Genomic DNA, 22,000 nt, shown 5'->3' with positions numbered 1-22,000 from the left:
ACACCTTCAGAGACAGAGAAATTAGGTGGTAGCAAATATCTTAATTATGTTTCAAAAACAAACAAAACCCAAACCAGATAAACCACTTCAAATTCAAAACAGGAAATGAAATCCAGCAAACTCTGCCATCCCTGCCCACTGCTCTGGAAAGGCTGTCTTTGTCTGTAAAGGCCAAGAGGCACAAAGCTACCATTTTTCTCTCAAAGCAGCAGGAGCAATAAAGAGTTACAAATAGGGTTTTAATACTATGTAAACATAGCCCCATTTTGAGGGGGCGAATCGAGAATTATGGGTGTGGGGGAAATTTCTAAAATTGCATGGCAGAGAAGTTAAGAAAGATGAGAAATTTGTACACCTGCATACAGCATTGGCATCTACTTTAGAAGTCTTTAGTGTGGCTGTTAGAACTGGCAGTTTTCTTCAAAACAAACTTACATGAAGAACATTAATTATGGTGGAAGGGCCACTCAGTGGCACAGTGGTTGAGGCTGCTAGAACCCACCTGGCTGACTGTGCAGTTTGAGTACCAGTCCCAGCAACTTGGGAAACATGATGGGCACGTGTGTGTGCATGCCTGAAATTCTGAAAAAAGGGAGAGGTGGAGAAGAAGGGATCGCGATGCGGCCATCCCTCATGGAGGTGCTTTCTCGCTGTCCCCCTCTGTCTCTCTCTGGCAAGTGCACATGCTCTCTAAAAAAACTTTTTTTTTAAATTACTGAGAAGGGACCAGCAAGAGGTGTGGTGGTTAAGACACTGGACTCCCACATGGCTGACTGTGGTTACAGTCCCAAACCTAACAGCTTGAAAATCATGCTGGGTGCACGTGAGTGTATGCCCAAAATCCCAGGAGGAGAGTGGAGAAGGGATTGTGGTTTGGCCATCCCTCCTTGGGGGTGATTTCTCACTTTCCCTCTCTCTGTCTCTCCAGCAAGCACACAAACCCTATGGCAAAAACCTGAAAAAAAAAATTACTGGGGAAAATATATTTTCATTTTGAATGTGATAGCCCAACAGATTTAAAAACTTATAAACAGGGCCAGCAGGGGACATGGAGGATAAGGTGCAGGATCCCACATGGCCAATTGTGTGGTTTGAGTCCTGGACCCAGCACCTTGAAAATCAGGCCAAGTGCACGTGCATGTTGGTCCCCAATTCTAAGAGGATCAAAAACAAAACAAAATCCTTGTAAATATTCAGTGACACGACCTGGACACAAGGAACATTTTGTCAATATTACTAACGAATAAAGCAGCCAACAAATTTGAGATATTTCATATTTTTGGTTAATATAAGGAACCATCTCATAAGTTCATGTATGATCACGTTCATGTATTTTGAATTAGGAAGAAGTTGTATTTTTTGGGGGGGAGCAGAGAGAGACAGGTGAAAACTGAGTAATCACTCCCCAGAGGGTATGGCCATGCTGTAATCCCAGGTCCGATCGGCCATAGGCTGGTTTGTTTGTACTGTGATGTTGCAGAAATGTCAACATGCTAGAAACATTTCTTAATGTTGCTGCCAATTTCTATACGTATTACATCACAAATCAGTAGCAGTTCATTGCTCTTTTGAATACACTCTCTCCTTATTCCTGAAAGCCAGCTCTTCCAGGTTTTGAGCACTATTTGGATAGAGAGAAGAATGGGAACAAGTCTCCCCTTCCAAGCTACTGAAAACCATGGAGGAGACCAAATACACTTGTGGTTTTTTTTTTTTCTTTTTCCCCTAAGCTATAGAAGGAAACAAGTTAAAGGAGAAATAATCATTTAAGAATGGTAGGTTCGAGGCCAGTAGGTGGCATAGTGGTTAAGGTGTTAGACTCTCATGTAGCCAATTTTGTTTTGAGCCCCCAACCTGGCTGCTTAAAACTCGCACCAGGCATTTGTGCCTAGAATCTCAGGAGAATAGAGAAGGGATTGCAATGTGGCCACCCCCTCTGGTGGGAGGGGTGCGTGATTTCCGTCTTTCTGTCTCTCTGTCTTTCTCTGTCTTTCCTGTGAGCACACCTGCCCTATAGAAAAAAAATCACTAAAAAAACAAAACAAAACAAAAAAAAGAATGATGGGTTAATGTTTAATTATACAAGGCAGAGAAAATAGCACGGCAGCCTCCAGTTTAAACAGTAATCTTTTTTCTTCTTTTTTTTTGCTCTTTAAGAAATATATCTTAGGTCAAAAGAATTGCATAATAATATTTTAAAAATAAGATAATTGCCTTATATCTCTTAATACAGCTCATTCAAAATGCCCCCTCTTTGCCATATACACTTTCTGTTAAGATGTTTGGGTTCGAGAAGGAGAGGGTATACTGAGGTGTTGTGGATCCTGGCAGCTCAAATGGCCCCAGGAGTCATGTCTTTTTCCCTGGTTAGTTTTGCCCCCAGCTAACAGAGCCAGCAGCGTCTATATGATCAGATCAAAGGGCACTGGTAGTCATTAATGAGCAGCTGGAGTAAAGCCAGGGAGAAGAGATGCAGGTTGTTTAACCCTTCTATAACTGAACTAGACTCAAGGGCCTGCGGCCTAAAATGGTTACTTAAAACACCTTCAGAGACAGAGAAATTAGGTGGTAGCAAATATCTTAATTATGTTTCAAAAACAAACAAAACCCAAACCAGATAAACCACTTCAAATTCAAAACAGGAAATGAAATCCAGCAAACTCTGCCATCCCTGCCCACTGCTCTGGAAAGGCTGTCTTTGTCTGTAAAGGCCAAGAGGCACAAAGCTACCATTTTTCTCTCAAAGCAGCAGGAGCAATAAAGAGTTACAAATAGGGTTTTAATACTATGTAAACATAGCCCCATTTTGAGGGGGCGAATCGAGAATTATGGGTGTGGGGGAAATTTCTAAAATTGCATGGCAGAGAAGTTAAGAAAGATGAGAAATTTGTACACCTGCATACAGCATTGGCATCTACTTTAGAAGTCTTTAGTGTGGCTGTTAGAACTGGCAGTTTTCTTCAAAACAAACTTACATGAAGAACATTAATTATGGTGGAAGGGCCACTCAGTGGCACAGTGGTTGAGGCTGCTAGAACCCACCTGGCTGACTGTGCAGTTTGAGTACCAGTCCCAGCAACTTGGGAAACATGATGGGCACGTGTGTGTGCATGCCTGAAATTCTGAAAAAAGGGAGAGGTGGAGAAGAAGGGATCGCGATGCGGCCATCCCTCATGGAGGTGCTTTCTCGCTGTCCCCCTCTGTCTCTCTCTGGCAAGTGCACATGCTCTCTAAAAAAACTTTTTTTTTAAATTACTGAGAAGGGACCAGCAAGAGGTGTGGTGGTTAAGACACTGGACTCCCACATGGCTGACTGTGGTTACAGTCCCAAACCTAACAGCTTGAAAATCATGCTGGGTGCACGTGAGTGTATGCCCAAAATCCCAGGAGGAGAGTGGAGAAGGGATTGTGGTTTGGCCATCCCTCCTTGGGGGTGATTTCTCACTTTCCCTCTCTCTGTCTCTCCAGCAAGCACACAAACCCTATGGCAAAAACCTGAAAAAAAAAATTACTGGGGAAAATATATTTTCATTTTGAATGTGATAGCCCAACAGATTTAAAAACTTATAAACAGGGCCAGCAGGGGACATGGAGGATAAGGTGCAGGATCCCACATGGCCAATTGTGTGGTTTGAGTCCTGGACCCAGCACCTTGAAAATCAGGCCAAGTGCACGTGCATGTTGGTCCCCAATTCTAAGAGGATCAAAAACAAAACAAAATCCTTGTAAATATTCAGTGACACGACCTGGACACAAGGAACATTTTGTCAATATTACTAACGAATAAAGCAGCCAACAAATTTGAGATATTTCATATTTTTGGTTAATATAAGGAACCATCTCATAAGTTCATGTATGATCACGTTCATGTATTTTGAATTAGGAAGAAGTTGTATTTTTTGGGGGGGAGCAGAGAGAGACAGGTGAAAACTGAGTAATCACTCCCCAGAGGGTATGGCCATGCTGTAATCCCTTCTCTATTCTCCTCTTGGGATTTTGGGTGCATGTGCGTGCGCACACACACACCCGGCATGATTTTCAAACTCCTGGGTCTCGGACTCATACCACAGTTGATCATGTAGGAGTCCAGCGCCAGAAGTACTACTCCACCTGCTGGTCCTAGAAGTTGTATTTTTATTATTGCTGAGAAACTAGCCCATGTGGCTTCAGTGCTAGGTGGTGGGGAAGTGCAAAGAAGAGGAGGGGGTCTCCTTTCTGGCCTGGTCAGAACAGGGAAGGCTTCTTGCAGGAGGTGATGCTGGCACCATCCTCAGGGTTACACCGCCTATTGGACAGCCCCCTCGGACTGTCTCCAGACTCCTCCATCCCAGCACATCCAAATCTAAGTCTTCTCAAGTACCAAGATGAATCAGGAAACATCCCAGATGCCTCACTTCCTGCCTCTTGTGGGATCTTGAAGGAGAGGGACTGACCAATGGAGAAATGCCCCCTGTAAGTGCAGGGGAGTTGGGTGAGGCTGGAGGGAGAGGGAGGGACAGTGCCTGCCATGGGAGGGGTTTTGGATTTCCCAGGGCCCAGTGGGGACTTTAAACAGATTTGCATTTTAGAAAGATTGTTATCAGCAGAACAAAGGCTGGATGGAGCTGGGAGCGCCTGGGCTGCCGACCAGCTCAGTGGACTTTGGGATAGCGGCCAGCCTTCTGCTTGACCCCGAGTTTGTCAGGATCAAATGCGGCCAGAACAAAGCCCCCAGTGATCAAATGGCCAGTTGGGAAACCTTTTATTTTCCTTCCTCCCTCAAAACACCCTTTAAGTACTCAAGGGAAAAAAAAAGAGGAGGTGGGAGGGAAGCAAAAATTGGGTCTCTAGCTCTCCAGAAGTGTGCAGGGCAGCCCCCACAGGTTCACAGGAGGCTTGGCGGGCAGGAGCAGGTAGCAAAGAGGGCAGCTGAGGACCAGGGTGAGGCCACAGCCCTTCCCATACTCTGCAGCTGGCCCTCGCTCACTCATAGCAGCAGGAGCAGTTGGGGCAGTCTTACACCCTTTTCACAACTGCTGTTACCAAGCTTAAGAACACAGCTGGAATCCTCATCATTTTCTCCCCAAATCCAGCCTGTTAAAGAGCTGTCAAGTTTTCTTAACACAGACGTGAAAACAATGGAAATACAACTATTCCCCCCACCCCCAAAGAATTTAAAATTCTTTACCCTTTCAAAAGGACAAGGTCGTCCAGAGCTGGTTCAACCCTTGCGTGAGCTAATTACTGAAAAAGGCCTTGGACTTTATTTCTTTTGTAATCAGAGCGAGCGAGCTATTTACCGTGAGTCGGCACTCCTTGATGTGTTTATCCTCATCATGCACAGGAGGAAACTGAAGGCACAAACAGGTTATGTAACTGCCCTGAGGTGCACAGGTCGGGGAGGAAGTGGAGGGCCTGGCCTCACCGTTCCCACCTCTGCATTCACCACTGTCCTGGGCAGGTGGGCTACAGGAGGGGGAAGGAATCTTCCCTCCGTTTCTCCTCATGCGGAAGCCCTTCCTGTCGTCCAGGCAAGATGGGTTGAGGGTGTGAGCTGACTTGCGTACGTGGAAGTAGAGGGTAGGGGGCCAATGAGCATGTATTTAAGAACTGCCTATTTCAACTCACTTGAGAAAATCTATTCAGAAAAGGTAAGTTAACATTTAGGATGGGAGAGGTACCTGAGATAATTCCATGTTCCCAGTGTTTTTCCTGAAGATTTCCATGAATTACTGAGAGAGTGGGTGGGGAGCCCAGGCGGATAGAAAGGAGAATATGTGTGCAGCTCGGACGCAGCTCAGATCGGTATTTCTCACTTGAAATGAAGAATACTGAGAAGCTGACGTAACTACTGCGCAGTTACTCAGCTCCTTTTAGGACCCTCGTTACCCTTGCTCACAGAAAAGTGAGAAGTCCTGTTTAGTGAACCTTGACTATGTCTGGCATCGCAGAATCTTTGAAAATACAGAAAGGGGCTGGGGGATAAAAGTGAAAGTGTGGGAATTCAGAGGAACTAAGAAACTTTGACAGATGAGGAACAGGATAAATGAGAGAATATCGCCACTGGAATCTGAGACAGAAAAGGACATTAAGTTAACAGAAGATTGCAGCCAACATCATGACAGGGAACCACAAAGGAGAGGCAGGGGTTTTTCATAACCATGCTGATAGCTTGTTAAGATATTGTGGGTTCATGGGACCAGCAGCTGGCGTAATGGTGACGTTGCCGGATTCCCACATACTCGACTGCAGTTCTAGTCCTAGACTGGGTGGCTTAAAATTCATGCTGGGCCCATGTGCGTGCATGCATGCTCAAAATCCTGAGAGGAGAACAGAGGAAAAGGGATTGCAGAGTGGCCATTCCCTGGGGGTGGGGGAGAGGAGGAAGGCAGTGATTTTTCGCTTTCTGTCTCTCTGTCTCTGTCTCTCCAGTGAGCGCACATACTCTATAGCAAATATCTGGATGGGAGGGGGAGATTGTGGGTTCCATAGTGCTGCTTAGGACAGTATTTACAAATGTGTGGGCTGATCTTAACTGGTCCTGTGCCCAGGAGGCATATCTCCTGCAGAGAGGGGAGGAGTTGAGCCTGAGTTATAAGGATGATTAGAGTCAGCAAAAGAAGAGAAAACAAGAGGAAAGGTGAAGTGCAGGGAGAGGTACTTTAAATTCTCAGGGAAGTGCGTTCTGCTACTAAGGAAACAACAGGGTGTCAGCACAGCGCCCCCTGGTGTCGGGAGAGTCCTGTGGCTTCGCCTGCTTGATAAGGGCAAATTTGGCCAGTTCTGCAAACCCAAGTAAATATTTACAGTCGTAATCTCTAGTAGTATTGGCAATTACTTAATGTACCTGGTGTACCTGGCTGTTGCTCTGAGCTTGACTCTTGGTACCTCCCACCCCCAAATGCTCAGGCCTGGCCTGGCTGGAGGCAGGAATGTGTAAAGCATGCTGTGGAATTTCCTCTCAGTGCCTGGGAATTTGCTACCAGCAGGGAACTGTGCTTCAAATAAAGACCAAGTTTCAGTTTAACCTACAGTTTAAAGTGACACCCAGCAGTCCCGATGTTGTGTGTCAGAGGTGGGACCAGAGACTTCTTTAAGGAAGGTTTTGGTGACAGCCAGCTATCCTGAGGTGGCCTTTTCTATTGATAGATAGAATCCCTTCCCCACCCCCCCATCACCTTCCCTTCTTCCTTCCCAATGTAGCCCATTTAAATGATTGAGTGGTTAAAAAACAAAAACAAAAACAAAAACAAAACTGCCTTAAGCCCTTCACTCCCCACCACACATACACACACATCAGGCTGTTTAGATGCCCCTCTGCCACTTACCGCCTTGGTCTTACCAGGAGCTGCTTGCTTAATCTCCCAGTCCTTTAGTTTTGTCTTACATAAAATAGATTAATAATAGAATGTACCACGAGGGTTGCTATGGGGGGTAAATGAGATGGTGCCTTAAAGCATTTAGCACACAGTCCTTGGCACAGCGAAGCCACTGGTCAGGTCATTACCGTGACCCCTTTGGGCTTCCTTTCACTGTAATTAAAGACTTCAAACTTGCATTGAGTTTGTAATCTAAGATGAATGAGAACTGCTGATCTGATGCGGAAGCACTATTTAGAGGGTGGTTAACTGGCTTTGAGGCCAAGCACTGTACCTGGTACCGAAGAGATAGAAGGCCTGGCTTTTGGCATCAAGGTGATTATTACCTTGTTAGCAAAAAACCCCTCTGATCACTGATCAGCCTGATAGTAACAGGAAACATTTGTCCAATGCTCCACATGTGTGGGTGTCGTCCAATGCTGTGGGGCCGTCCGTAAAAGTGGCTGGGGACAGGAACAGCAGATGGGTAGTGGTTATGTTGCTGGACTCCTATGTAGTCGATCACGGTTCAAGTTCTGGACCTGGGGCGGGCACATGTGCATATGTGCCCCAAATCCTGACAGAATGGAAGAGATGTGGCCATCCCCCCGAGGGGATAATTTTTTTTTTTTGAGAGATTTTTGCTATAGGGCGTGTGCTCTCGCTGGAAAGACAGAGAGAGACAGAAAGTGAGAAATCACCACCCCACCAGCGCCCAGGTGGGATGGCCACCCCGCAATCCCTTCTCCATTCTCCTCTCAGGATCTTGGGCACGCATGCACATGTGCCCGGCGTGAGTTTAAGCCACCGGGTCTGGGACTCAAACCGCGGTACACTACATGGGCTCCAAGCACTTTAGCCATTATGCTAACTGCTGGTCCCAGATAATTTCTCATTTTCTGTCTCTCTCTGTCTCCCTGGTGAGTGCACGCACCCTACAAACAAACATCTTTCTCAAAATAAATAAATAAATAAATAAATTAATTAATTAATTAAAAAGTGATTGGGAAGCTTTTGGAAGGAAGTGAGCATGGAGCCCAGCTCCAATGTTCTCACAAATCTCTCCTGAAGGAGAGAAAAGGCACAACCCTGCGTGATGTGCAGTGGAAGCAGGCTTGGGTGTGTGTCAGACATACATGGGTCAAACCTGATTCATCCTGACCTTGACCACGTTATTTAACTTCCCACCCACTGATTTATTATCTACAAATCGGCGGTGGTGAGGGTAAAGCACAGCACACTGGCACACTGCAGGTGCTGTGCACATCTTCCATCCCTCTGCCCTCTTCTAGGCTGTCTTCAAAGAATTAATAAAGTGAACGCTTAACTTGACCACTTGGTGGCCTTTCTGCCTACACTTCTCTTAGCAGTTAGTAAAGGGGAAAAGCCAGGTACCTTAATACTACTGCTACTGCTACCACGACAACTAGCTCTGAACTCCAGAATAGCTCAGACCGCTGTCTGAACCCATGAGGGTGGCCAAAATGCAGGTCCTCTGTGTCCCAAGGGGCTCCTAAAACTCTGCTTGGGAGGTTTTGGAAGAGAGGACCAGTCGTCAGTCCATGTGCGGATGGAAAGGGAAGGGGGGGGGGGAACAGCACACCTTCCCCCAGCTGCCCAAAGAGGAAACCCTCACTCACAACTGCCAGAGACACCCGCGTCATTTCCTTGCAGGACTTTGCCAGATGAAACAAACCTATCCCAGAGTATGCTTTTCCATGGGGGAGGATGCAATGTGGAAGGCAGGTATGGAGAGCCTGAGCAGCCCAGACTTCCCTTCCGCCAGGGGGCGATGTGGCCTATGATTTTTCTTTGTCCTGGGCCAGTTGAACAAGTGGGTGGGATGAGGTCAACAATTAGCATCAGCTTTGCCTAGGCCTGAACCTTTTACTCTAGATTTGAACCTTTGGCTTTTAGGGCAGGCAGGAGTTTCCCAAGGGAGGGAACCCAGCTTTAGAACTTTATCACACCCTGTGACATCTCATTAGTGACAGCGAACGTGCTCCTCTGTACACTTTACAAGTGTGTTGTGTGTACTGTCATTCAAACCAGCTGCTGTCAGTCAGAAAAATGCAGAAGAGCCGAACAGGCTTCCCCAGCATCCTGTTCAGAGTGCCCCTCAGGCATATACCCAAGAGCAGTGTGTTCTGTGCTTCTGTTAACTCGAACAAGAAACATCTAGATGAAACTTCACTTTAATTTTTTAAAAATAGAAAATGGGGCCCAGTAGGTGGCATGGTGGTTAAGGTGCTGGATTCCCACATGCTGACCACAGTTCGAATCCTAGACCAGACAACTTGAAAATCACACTGGGCACATGTGTGCCCAAAATCTTGATAGGAGAATGAAAGAGAAGGATTGTGATGTGGTCATTCTTCCTGGGTGGTGGCCGTGGGGGGTGATTTCTCACTTTCTCTCTCTATATCTCTCTGTCTTGCTCTGGGGAGCACATGCACCCTATGGCAAAAACTGAGGGACAAAGAAAAAAAAAAAGGAAAATGTTCATAAGGTAAAGTTACTATGCATGCTAAGTGACTTTTCTATTTTGTTTCTTTCAGGAAAACTATCCTATTCCCGAACCAGGCCCAAATGGTAGGTTCTTGGGGAACTTACGTTTTGTTCTCTGTTATTTACCTTGGCGACACAGCCATTGCTCCCTTACCCTTGTTTCCCAACTGAAGTTGTTGTCTTCACCAAAAACTATGCTTTTGTTAGGCTGAACACCTAGTCTATTGTCCACAGCATGACTGGGTGGGTGGGTAGGTTTGTCATGGATGTTACATGAAATAAAAACAGTGATAGAACCCCAAAAATGGCCATATGAGACTGCTGACTTTCCCAAAGTTTGTACCAAAAAAATAGAATTATTCCTCCTTTGACCTCTTGAACAGAGTTCTCTGTCTACCAGAAGAAGCTATTTGCAGTTGCCAAATCATGTCCTAATCTTAATCCTAACCCAACCTCTGGAAAGGAGTGAGTCTACATACACAACTCAGTCTTTTCATTAGCAAAGGCACAACATGCCAACCCTCCCCCAGCTCCCCAGGAAGGCTTATACAAAAAGAGTGGAACCACCCAGACTCTCTGCGGGAATGGGAGGGATGTGTGGAGCCCTGCCCCTGTGCCCTAATCAATCCTGCACAGAACGTGGGTGAACACACTGGGGCAGGGTTCCTGGCACCTTTGCTCCACTCCCTCTGGGCCTCTCACTAGGCAAGCCCGCTGAGGTGCCACACATGCTTCCTGGGCTGGCATCTGTGTCTGGGGAGGTCGTGGTGCCCTGTTTGCTAGGGCAGATCTCTGCTGACCGTTTTCCAGTGTTTCTCATCGCTGGACTCCCACCTCTTCACAACCTCCAGGTGGCAGGCAGTATCTATAGAAGCTCATCCTCTCCCTCACACCCAGTCCTCGCCCACCCCGCCCCACCTTCCCTGAGAACCACAGCTTCGGTGTGAACATCAGATCGAAGGCAGCTTTCCTTAGTGTCTCCAGAGCTTTGCTACTCAAAGGTCAGTTGAGTTATTGACTTACAGTGATAAGAACAGAGACAACAGCTGTTTCAATCAGTGTTTAGCAGGTAATGTTTACTTAGGGCTTAAGCATTTTCACTAAGATATCATGTTCAGAGAAAGAGGCACGTCCCTGAGTCCAGAAAAGCTGATGTTGATTCTAAAGGTGTCGATTCAAGAGCTATCGTGGATTCTAAGGATTCTGGTATGGCTTCCCTTTCTGAGCAGAAGCCTGCTCTCACTTTTTTGGTCTCTATTTATACTTGAGTTGGAAGGGGAAAAGCTAGTGCAGTCATCCCCCTTTATTCATAGAGGACAGAGTCCAAGACCCCCAGGGAGTGCCTGAAATCACGACCGTACCAGGTCCTATATATACTGTATTTTTCCTATACATACGTATCTATGACAAAGTTTAATGTATAAACTGGGCACAGTATGAGATTAACAACAACAATAGTAAAATAGAACAATTATGACACTATGTGATAATAAAAATCACATGACTGCAGTCTCTCCCTCTCTCCAAATCTCAAATGAGGTTGACTGTGGGTAACTGAAGCTGTAGAAAACAAAACCATTGATAAAATAGGGACCACTGTACACTGCAGAGAATGTTCTAGCAAGTTGCATTTCTTCCTCCAAATTGGTAACTTGAAGAGAGGAAACGCTGAGGCAGTTTTCCTAGTTCAAATGACCTTTCCCAACGTTTGATCTCAGAATTCACCTGACCGTTTCTTCCGATGTTCATCAACACCTAGGACAAAGACAGTCGTACAGAGCCACACAGGGTGGATCCTCTGTGTTTGGTGGCAAGGGCAGTGTGTAAGACACCGAAATGCAAAGAAGAGCTTTCTGATCTTTTTTTTTTTTTTTTTTTTTTTTTTGTCTTCCAAAGGCAGAGCTTTTTCTCAGGGAGGTATTCATAACATGGTCATCTCTGTTGGAGGAGGCTGCTAATCCTTCCTTTGGTACTTATTTTAGCAAAGTGACTCAGTGGCATCATTATTTTAAACTTGAAAAACTGACAGTACCACTACCAAATCTTACTTGATTCAAACCCTTGTAAGAGAAATGCCAACTGGATGCTTTAAGTAACTGCACTTTTTGAGAAAACAACAGGTATGCAGAACTCAGCCTAGTAGCTTACGAAGTGTCGCCAAGCTGAGATACTGCCAGACATGTTCTCGTGGATAATGAATCAGGCACAGCATGTTTATTCTCTGGAAACAGATATCTCCTGGGAAACAGTTTGTTCTCTTAAAGGATTGGTACACTTATTCCTATTAATAATCCCTTGTTTACACACTGCGTTGGTCATGTTATCTAGAGAAACAGAAAAAAATAAGATACCTGTGTATGTATGGAGAGAGAGACAGAGGTTTATTTAATTTACTTATTTTAATGGCCAGAGGATACACACATTTGTAAAGAGAGACAGAAAGGGAGAAAGCACCACTCACTGAGGCATGGCCACTCTGCAGTCCCTTCCCCTCCATTTCTCCCCCCGTCAGGATTTGAGGCATGCACGTACACACACCCTGTATATTTTTCAGGCCTCCAGAGCTAAGGTTCAAACTGTAGTCAGCCATGTGGAATCCAGCTTCCTTAACCACTAGGCTATGGGCTGAACCCCTTATTTTACTTTTAAAGTTTATTTTATTTATCATCAAAAAGACATGTGTCTATATGAGAGAGAAAGGGAGAGGGAAAAGGATTCGTGACAGAATCTGGTCACGCTGCAATCCTCTTTGCCAGCCTTCCAGCTTGTCAGAATCTTGGGCACATGTGCTTGCGCTTGGCATGCCTCAGGTGGACTAAGATCTGAGAATGTAAACCTGTGGTTAGCCGTGTGGCTTCCAGCACTGTAGTCTAGTATGGGTCCAATACATTTTTATTTTAAGGAATTGGCTCACGTAGCGGTGGGGGCATGTGGGAAGCTAGCAGGCTGGGAATTCAGGTAAGAGCTGGTCTTGTGATCTTGAGTTCAACATCTGCAGGGCAGGCCAGGCAAGCTGGAAACTCAGGCAGAGTTTCTGTGTTGCTGTCTTGAGAATTCCTTTCTCCTCGGGAATCCTTAGTCTTTGGTTTTAAGGCCTTCAGACTGATTTGATAAGGCCAACCAACATCATCAAAGGTAATCTGCTTTACTCAATCTACCAATTTAAATGTTGATTATGCCTGAAAAATACCTTCACAGAAACTTCTAGACTGGTGTTTGACCATACAACTGGGCACCATAGCTAGTTAAGTTGACGTGCAAAATTAACCATCACATGAGGTTCATTTGTTCTATGGGGGCTTCTTTTTTTTTTTTTTTCCCCTGTGCTAAATAACATTGCTATTTAGCTTGTTTTTCTCTGTGTTCTAAATTTTATACCTGACCTGGGTAGCCCAGCCCTTTCCCCTGTTCAGAGTGATAAAGGAGTCAATCCCTCCCTCACATGTTTTCTCTTTCTTTTTCTCTTTCCAGATGTGCTGCTGAAGATGCATTCTGTTGGAATTTGTGGCTCGGATGTCCACTACTGGCAGCATGGTCGAATTGGGGATTTTATTGTGAAAAAGCCCATGGTACTAGGGCATGAAGCCTCTGGAACAGTCATAAAAGTGGGGTCGTTGGTAAAGCACCTAAAACCAGGTTGGCAAAGTCCTTTGGTTAACTGATTTATGTATTTACCAACATAAATATCTGTACATGCTTTCTCTGGGTCAGGCCCACTCTTAAGCACTGAGGTACCTCAATGAGCCACCAGCCCTGGTCTGTGTATACATGGATCCTTCCCACAGAGAGTCTGTCTCTCTCAGGAGAGACAGGCAGGTAATTGCTTAATCACAGCACAGTGGAGGAGAATGCAAGGTGTGACACGTGTTTTATTTATACTTCTGGTTTGAGAAAGGGACAATCTGGCACCTAAAGGTAAGTAAGAAATAAACCAATTGAAGTGATGGAGAAAACGTTCCAGGCATAGGAACCACAAACCACCTTCGCATGCTGAGAACCAGGGCCTTGGATGCCATCTGTTTTATTGAATGGGTGGGAAACCAGCAATATTATTCCTATGTTTGCTTACTTCATTTTCCTGTAGCAGACTGTGTTGTTCTCTGACACAGTTTAAGGTGTCATGGCATGGCTACCTGCCAGCTTGTACCTCCCTTTGCTGAAGAGGCCATTCACAGCATGGAGATGATAAATCAGGTTATTTGGGGGAAGGTAGAGTTTGGTAGGATGTGCCATCCTGTGTTGGTTGTAAGCTCTTTGAGCCCAGCCCCATGGAGAGGGATTGACAAGCTCTGAAGAAGTTAACCATGTGTCTTGCTTAGGAATGTAAGTCAGGGCCTCCACTCACCATTAATGAAAGTTGAAAAAACTCTTGTGGAGTTACAGGATTATTCCAGAGTGGGTGGTTCATAGCTTCCAACAAGTGCTGACAATTGTTTTTTACTGGTGGGCTAAGGTCTCTAAGTATGTTACCATGAGGAATGGGGTTCTTCAAATGTAAGCTTTAACAAGTGTTTAGTCAGTGTCTGGGATGGGTCCAGTCTTGGGTCAAATGCTTCGAGTGATGTGTAAAATGGAAAGATATGATCCCTGATGCTTAGATCTAGTTAGAAAGACCAGACACACCTAAATACCAACAATTAGAGAAAACACCATAGGGTACAATCAGCTGTAGGAAAGGAAGGCTCTGGAAGTTCAAAAAAAGAGTGTTCATTGTGGACAGAGGTGGTTAAAGAAGGCCCCTGGAGGAGATAGATCTTTGAGCAGGACATTTAATAGCAATAATAAGAAGGCAGCATAGTGCGGAGTACAAGCACTCCTCACTTAGGTCATTCAGTGGATCTTAAGCAAGAAGCTTAAAGGTGGATGTCTTGTGATGTGTCATGAGACCATATGATATGTATTTTTTAATAGGCATCAGGTGACTCCACACTAGAATAATATAATTCTATTCATATAAAAAGCATACATTAGATAAACACCAAAAAGTGATGAGTCACACCACAACACAATAACATAACTCTTGCATAAACATTTTTACTTATTCTGAATACTGTTGTACTAGGGGTGCACAATAAAGTACAAATTTATAAACGGAATGTGTAGTCTTACATGATTGGAAATGCTTTGCTTAGTGAGTACTAACTAGTGAGGGGAATGAGACCACTAAGAAAGGGGATTCCTGAGACTCACGCAAACTGAGAAAGGAGATTCCCCACACTGGAAAGTTGGTTGTCAGCCCAAGAGGTCATTAAGTGAGGAGTGGCTGTATTTACTAACGTGCTATTTGTTGCTCTCTATGTTAAACATTTATATGTATGATTTGTTTCATTCTTGAGACAACACTGTATGAGATAGGCATTCTTATCCTCATTAGTAGATGAAGAAAATGAAGAGAAGGACAATGAGAAAGCACCCTGCATGGAGGATGGTCATGGCACAATACCTTCTCCTCCATTTCTCCTTTTGGGATTTGGGGTATGCATACACTTGCATGTGTTTCAAGCCACTGGATCTGGGACCCAAACCATGCCATTGGGCATGTAGGATCCAGCCACCTTAACCACAATGCCACTGGCTGGACCTGAAGTCTTTCATATATTAGCTCTGATTTCGCGTTCTAATTTAATGTTCTGATCAACTAATCTCAAAGGAGGGAAACTATTCATTGAATATTTCTTGACATTGGTGTATACAATTTAAATATATAAATCAATAAATCTAAGGCATTTCATTTATATAGAATCTGGCCATCTGTCTCGGATCTTGAATTTCCTCTATCAGCTCAGATAATTATCATAATTATAAATACAATAAGGGAGTTACTACTATTACATTTTTCAACTATTCCTATTACTACCACTTTCCATGAGCATTACCTGTGTACCAGGACCCTACACTCTAGTACAGTGCAGGCACTATGGAGAAGTACGGAGCAGAAGACTGACTCATCCTGCAGCACTCCCTTCCTACATGAGGCAGCCAGACACATAAAAACAACTAGAAAGCTGAAAACAACCAGGTGTCTATCACCCAGTTTAGCCAACCAGGTGGTGTGTTCTACTGTGGAACACTATTCAGCCATAAAAAGGGGCAGGCTATTGATACTACAGTAGCATGGATCAATCTGAAAAGCATGATGCTAACTGAAAGGTTCAAAAGAGTACATGCTGTATGACCCCATTATTCCAATGTGCAGGAATAGGCAATACTATACTACTCTGTGGCTAAAATAAAATAAAATAAAATAAAGATAAAAACTGGGGCCAGCAGGTGGCATAGTGGTTAAGGTGTTGTACTCCCATGTGGTCAACCAGGGTTCAAGTCCCTGACCTGGTGGCTTGAAACTCATGCCAGGCACATGTGCATACATGCCCAAAATCCCTAGAGGAGACTGGAGAAGGGATTGTGGTGTGGCCATCTCCCTTGGGGGGTGATTTTTCATTTTCTGTCTCTGTCTCTCCAGTGAGTACACATGCCCTATAGCAAAAATCCCTTTAAAAAATTAGTTGTCTCTTGGGGTAAGGATAGGAATTGACTGGGAAGTGGCACAAAGGAATGAGGTGTCTGGGATAGAGGTCATGTCCTGTATTGTCACAGGGGTTTACAGTGCACAGCAAATACATTTATCAAAATTCACCTAATGATCCACTTAAGATCTGTGGATTTCATTAATGTTGCCTTAACAAAAGCAAGAACAAATATTGAACTCTAGTTAATGATGTGTAGGTCGAAGTACAAAGGAGTCGTCAAAAAGTTCACAGAAGGGACCAGAAGTTGGTGTAATGGCTATGTCACTGAACTCCCATGTAGTCGACCGCGGTTCGAGCTCAGACCTGGTGGCTTAAACTTATGCCGGGCGTGTGTGCGTGTGTGCCCAAGATCCCGAGAGGAGAATCGAGGAGAAGGGATTGCAGCGTGGCCATGCCCCCCCCCGAGGGTTGATTTCTCGCTTTCTGTCTCTCTGTCTCTCTCTGTCTTTCTGGCAAGCACACGCGCCCTATAGCAAAAACCTCTCTAAAAAAATAATAATGACAATAAATAAATAAATAAAAAGTTGACAGAAATCATGTGTTATTAAAAAAAAGTAATCTATGCTCAGGGAGCCAACATAAGGCAGCTATTCCACATGGCCAACAGCACAGTTCAAGTCCCAGACCCAGTGGCTTGAAAAACATGCCAGGCCCATGTGCATGTGTGCCCAAAATCCTGAGAAGAGAATAGAGGAGAAAGGATTACAGTGTGACCATTCCCACTGGGGAGTGCTTTTTCATTCTCCCTCTCTCTCTTTTTCTCTCTCTCTCGAGTGCCCATGCCCTATAGCAAAACTAAGAAAAGCAGATACAAACAAAAAACCAAAAACAATAAAAAAACTATGCATGGATTTCAAAACTTTTTATACTTCAATCTTTTCATACTTTAATTCCATTTTCCATGAACTTTTTGATGTCTCCTTGTGCTACTTTGAATGCATTAGGAAAAAAGGAGTCAATCCCTCCCTCACATGTTTTCTCTTTCTTTTTCTCTTTCCAGATGTGCTGCTGAAGATGCATTCTGTTGGAATTTGTGGTTTGGATGTCCACTACTGGCAGCATGGTCGAATTGGGGATTTTATTGTGAAAAAGCCCATGGTACTAGGGCATGAAGCCTCTGGAACAGTCATAAAAGTGGGGTCGTTGGTAAAGCACCTAAAACCAGGTTGGCAAAGTCCTTTGGTTAACTGATTTATGTATTTACCAACATAAATATCTGTACATGCTTTCTCTGGGTCAGGCCCACTCTTAAGCACTGAGGTACCTCAATGAGCCACCAGCCCTGGTCTGTGTATACATGGATCCTTCCCACAGAGAGTCTGTCTCTCTCAGGAGAGACAGGCAGGTAATTGCTTAATCACAGCACAGTGGAGGAGAATGCAAGGTGTGACACGTGTTTTATTTATACTTCTGGTTTGAGAAAGGGACAATCTGGCACCTAAAGGTAAGTAAGAAATAAACCAATTGAAGTGATGGAGAAAACGTTCCAGGCATAGGAACCACAAACCACCTTCGCATGCTGAGAACCAGGGCCTTGGATGCCATCTGTTTTATTGAATGGGTGGGAAACCAGCAATATTATTCCTATGTTTGCTTACTTCATTTTCCTGTAGCAGACTGTGTTGTTCTCTGACACAGTTTAAGGTGTCATGGCATGGCTACCTGCCAGCTTGTACCTCCCTTTGCTGAAGAGGCCATTCACAGCATGGAGATGATAAATCAGGTTATTTGGGGGAAGGTAGAGTTTGGTAGGATGTGCCATCCTGTGTTGGTTGTAAGCTCTTTGAGCCCAGCCCCATGGAGAGGGATTGACAAGCTCTGAAGAAGTTAACCATGTGTCTTGCTTAGGAATGTAAGTCAGGGCCTCCACTCACCATTAATGAAAGTTGAAAAAACTCTTGTGGAGTTACAGGATTATTCCAGAGTGGGTGGTTCATAGCTTCCAACAAGTGCTGACAATTGTTTTTTACTGGTGGGCTAAGGTCTCTAAGTATGTTACCATGAGGAATGGGGTTCTTCAAATGTAAGCTTTAACAAGTGTTTAGTCAGTGTCTGGGATGGGTCCAGTCTTGGGTCAAATGCTTCGAGTGATGTGTAAAATGGAAAGATATGATCCCTGATGCTTAGATCTAGTTAGAAAGACCAGACACACCTAAATACCAACAATTAGAGAAAACACCATAGGGTACAATCAGCTGTAGGAAAGGAAGGCTCTGGAAGTTCAAAAAAAGAGTGTTCATTGTGGACAGAGGTGGTTAAAGAAGGCCCCTGGAGGAGATAGATCTTTGAGCAGGACATTTAATAGCAATAATAAGAAGGCAGCATAGTGCGGAGTACAAGCACTCCTCACTTAGGTCATTCAGTGGATCTTAAGCAAGAAGCTTAAAGGTGGATGTCTTGTGATGTGTCATGAGACCATATGATATGTATTTTTTAATAGGCATCAGGTGACTCCACACTAGAATAATATAATTCTATTCATATAAAAAGCATACATTAGATAAACACCAAAAAGTGATGAGTCACACCACAACACAATAACATAACTCTTGCATAAACATTTTTACTTATTCTGAATACTGTTGTACTAGGGGTGCACAATAAAGTACAAATTTATAAACGGAATGTGTAGTCTTACATGATTGGAAATGCTTTGCTTAGTGAGTACTAACTAGTGAGGGGAATGAGACCACTAAGAAAGGGGATTCCTGAGACTCACGCAAACTGAGAAAGGAGATTCCCCACACTGGAAAGTTGGTTGTCAGCCCAAGAGGTCATTAAGTGAGGAGTGGCTGTATTTACTAACGTGCTATTTGTTGCTCTCTATGTTAAACATTTATATGTATGATTTGTTTCATTCTTGAGACAACACTGTATGAGATAGGCATTCTTATCCTCATTAGTAGATGAAGAAAATGAAGAGAAGGACAATGAGAAAGCACCCTGCATGGAGGATGGTCATGGCACAATACCTTCTCCTCCATTTCTCCTTTTGGGATTTGGGGTATGCATACACTTGCATGTGTTTCAAGCCACTGGATCTGGGACCCAAACCATGCCATTGGGCATGTAGGATCCAGCCACCTTAACCACAATGCCACTGGCTGGACCTGAAGTCTTTCATATATTAGCTCTGATTTCGCGTTCTAATTTAATGTTCTGATCAACTAATCTCAAAGGAGGGAAACTATTCATTGAATATTTCTTGACATTGGTGTATACAATTTAAATATATAAATCAATAAATCTAAGGCATTTCATTTATATAGAATCTGGCCATCTGTCTCGGATCTTGAATTTCCTCTATCAGCTCAGATAATTATCATAATTATAAATACAATAAGGGAGTTACTACTATTACATTTTTCAACTATTCCTATTACTACCACTTTCCATGAGCATTACCTGTGTACCAGGACCCTACACTCTAGTACAGTGCAGGCACTATGGAGAAGTACGGAGCAGAAGACTGACTCATCCTGCAGCACTCCCTTCCTACATGAGGCAGCCAGACACATAAAAACAACTAGAAAGCTGAAAACAACCAGGTGTCTATCACCCAGTTTAGCCAACCAGGTGGTGTGTTCTACTGTGGAACACTATTCAGCCATAAAAAGGGGCAGGCTATTGATACTACAGTAGCATGGATCAATCTGAAAAGCATGATGCTAACTGAAAGGTTCAAAAGAGTACATGCTGTATGACCCCATTATTCCAATGTGCAGGAATAGGCAATACTATACTACTCTGTGGCTAAAATAAAATAAAATAAAATAAAGATAAAAACTGGGGCCAGCAGGTGGCATAGTGGTTAAGGTGTTGTACTCCCATGTGGTCAACCAGGGTTCAAGTCCCTGACCTGGTGGCTTGAAACTCATGCCAGGCACATGTGCATACATGCCCAAAATCCCTAGAGGAGACTGGAGAAGGGATTGTGGTGTGGCCATCTCCCTTGGGGGGTGATTTTTCATTTTCTGTCTCTGTCTCTCCAGTGAGTACACATGCCCTATAGCAAAAATCCCTTTAAAAAATTAGTTGTCTCTTGGGGTAAGGATAGGAATTGACTGGGAAGTGGCACAAAGGAATGAGGTGTCTGGGATAGAGGTCATGTCCTGTATTGTCACAGGGGTTTACAGTGCACAGCAAATACATTTATCAAAATTCACCTAATGATCCACTTAAGATCTGTGGATTTCATTAATGTTGCCTTAACAAAAGCAAGAACAAATATTGAACTCTAGTTAATGATGTGTAGGTCGAAGTACAAAGGAGTCGTCAAAAAGTTCACAGAAGGGACCAGAAGTTGGTGTAATGGCTATGTCACTGAACTCCCATGTAGTCGACCGCGGTTCGAGCTCAGACCTGGTGGCTTAAACTTATGCCGGGCGTGTGTGCGTGTGTGCCCAAGATCCCGAGAGGAGAATCGAGGAGAAGGGATTGCAGCGTGGCCATGCCCCCCCCCGAGGGTTGATTTCTCGCTTTCTGTCTCTCTGTCTCTCTCTGTCTTTCTGGCAAGCACACGCGCCCTATAGCAAAAACCTCTCTAAAAAAATAATAATGACAATAAATAAATAAATAAAAAGTTGACAGAAATCATGTGTTATTAAAAAAAAGTAATCTATGCTCAGGGAGCCAACATAAGGCAGCTATTCCACATGGCCAACAGCACAGTTCAAGTCCCAGACCCAGTGGCTTGAAAAACATGCCAGGCCCATGTGCATGTGTGCCCAAAATCCTGAGAAGAGAATAGAGGAGAAAGGATTACAGTGTGACCATTCCCACTGGGGAGTGCTTTTTCATTCTCCCTCTCTCTCTTTTTCTCTCTCTCTCGAGTGCCCATGCCCTATAGCAAAACTAAGAAAAGCAGATACAAACAAAAAACCAAAAACAATAAAAAAACTATGCATGGATTTCAAAACTTTTTATACTTCAATCTTTTCATACTTTAATTCCATTTTCCATGAACTTTTTGATGTCTCCTTGTGCTACTTTGAATGCATTAGGAAAAAAGACAGAGTGATGGAAGGAGGAGAGATGGACAGATGGGATAGAAGGACAGATGGGCAGGTAGATGATGAGGTGAACACAGCTCACTGGTCCCTGAAGAAGTCAGGTAGAAGGTATCTTGGTGTTCACTGTACAGTTCTTTGAACTTAGTTGTGTGTTTGAAATTTTTCATAATAAAGAGACGGGGGGAGGTGGGAAACATTAGAAGGCAGTTTTCAAACTGGGTTTCCACGCAGGTCGGTGAGGCATAGAGCAGGAGTATGACAGACTGGCTGTTCCCAGCCTTGAGTGTCAGTCTGCTGGACCAGAGCCTGGGGCTTTTGCAGGTCCTTGGCCTTCACGGTTCTGTTAACTGGGAATCAGTTGACTCCTAGCTGTTGTCTAAACACAACCAGACTAGACATAAAACATACCATAATTATAGCTCTTGGCTTTGTAAAGGCCTTGTCCCATATTTTCAAAACAGGTAAAGAAAAAAATGTCTGCCGACTCCAGGCACTTACTACCGCCTTTGCAGCAGTTTGGGCTGGGAACTAGGGTTGCCTTAGAGGTGGGACTGGCTCTGTGTTTCCCAAGCTGGGAAGTGGCCGTGCAGCTGGAAGGCCGGATGAAAAAAGG

At 44.2% G+C, this 22,000-nt stretch overlaps 1 protein-coding gene across 4 annotated transcripts in view; it reads left to right on the top strand.

Annotated features, from left to right (window-relative positions):
• Positions 1–22,000, top strand: part of SORD (sorbitol dehydrogenase) — a 47,347-nt gene that overhangs the window by 6,743 nt on the left and 18,604 nt on the right. Inside the window, exons 1-4 of one of the 4 annotated variants that reach the window (XM_027769189.1) lie at positions 5,374–5,630; positions 9,896–9,929; positions 10,697–10,846; positions 13,317–13,481. In XM_027769189.1, the coding sequence (XP_027624990.1) occupies positions 13,331–13,481 (151 nt within the window). In that variant the 5' untranslated portion in view covers positions 5,374–5,630; positions 9,896–9,929; positions 10,697–10,846; positions 13,317–13,330. Of the gene's footprint in view, positions 1–5,372; positions 5,631–9,050; positions 9,084–9,895; positions 9,930–10,696; positions 10,847–13,316; positions 13,482–22,000 lie in introns of those variants that run through there. The other 3 variants (XM_027769187.1, XM_027769188.1, XM_006170736.3) reach the window with 3 other exon arrangements.

This window comes from Tupaia chinensis, unplaced genomic scaffold (genome assembly GCF_000334495.1).
Source record: "Tupaia chinensis unplaced genomic scaffold, TupChi_1.0 Scaffold148874_1, whole genome shotgun sequence".
NCBI classification, from domain to species: domain Eukaryota; kingdom Metazoa; phylum Chordata; class Mammalia; order Scandentia; family Tupaiidae; genus Tupaia; species Tupaia belangeri.
The sequence above is the reverse complement of the archived record's forward strand: the minus strand, read 5'-3'. Positions and strand labels throughout refer to the sequence as shown.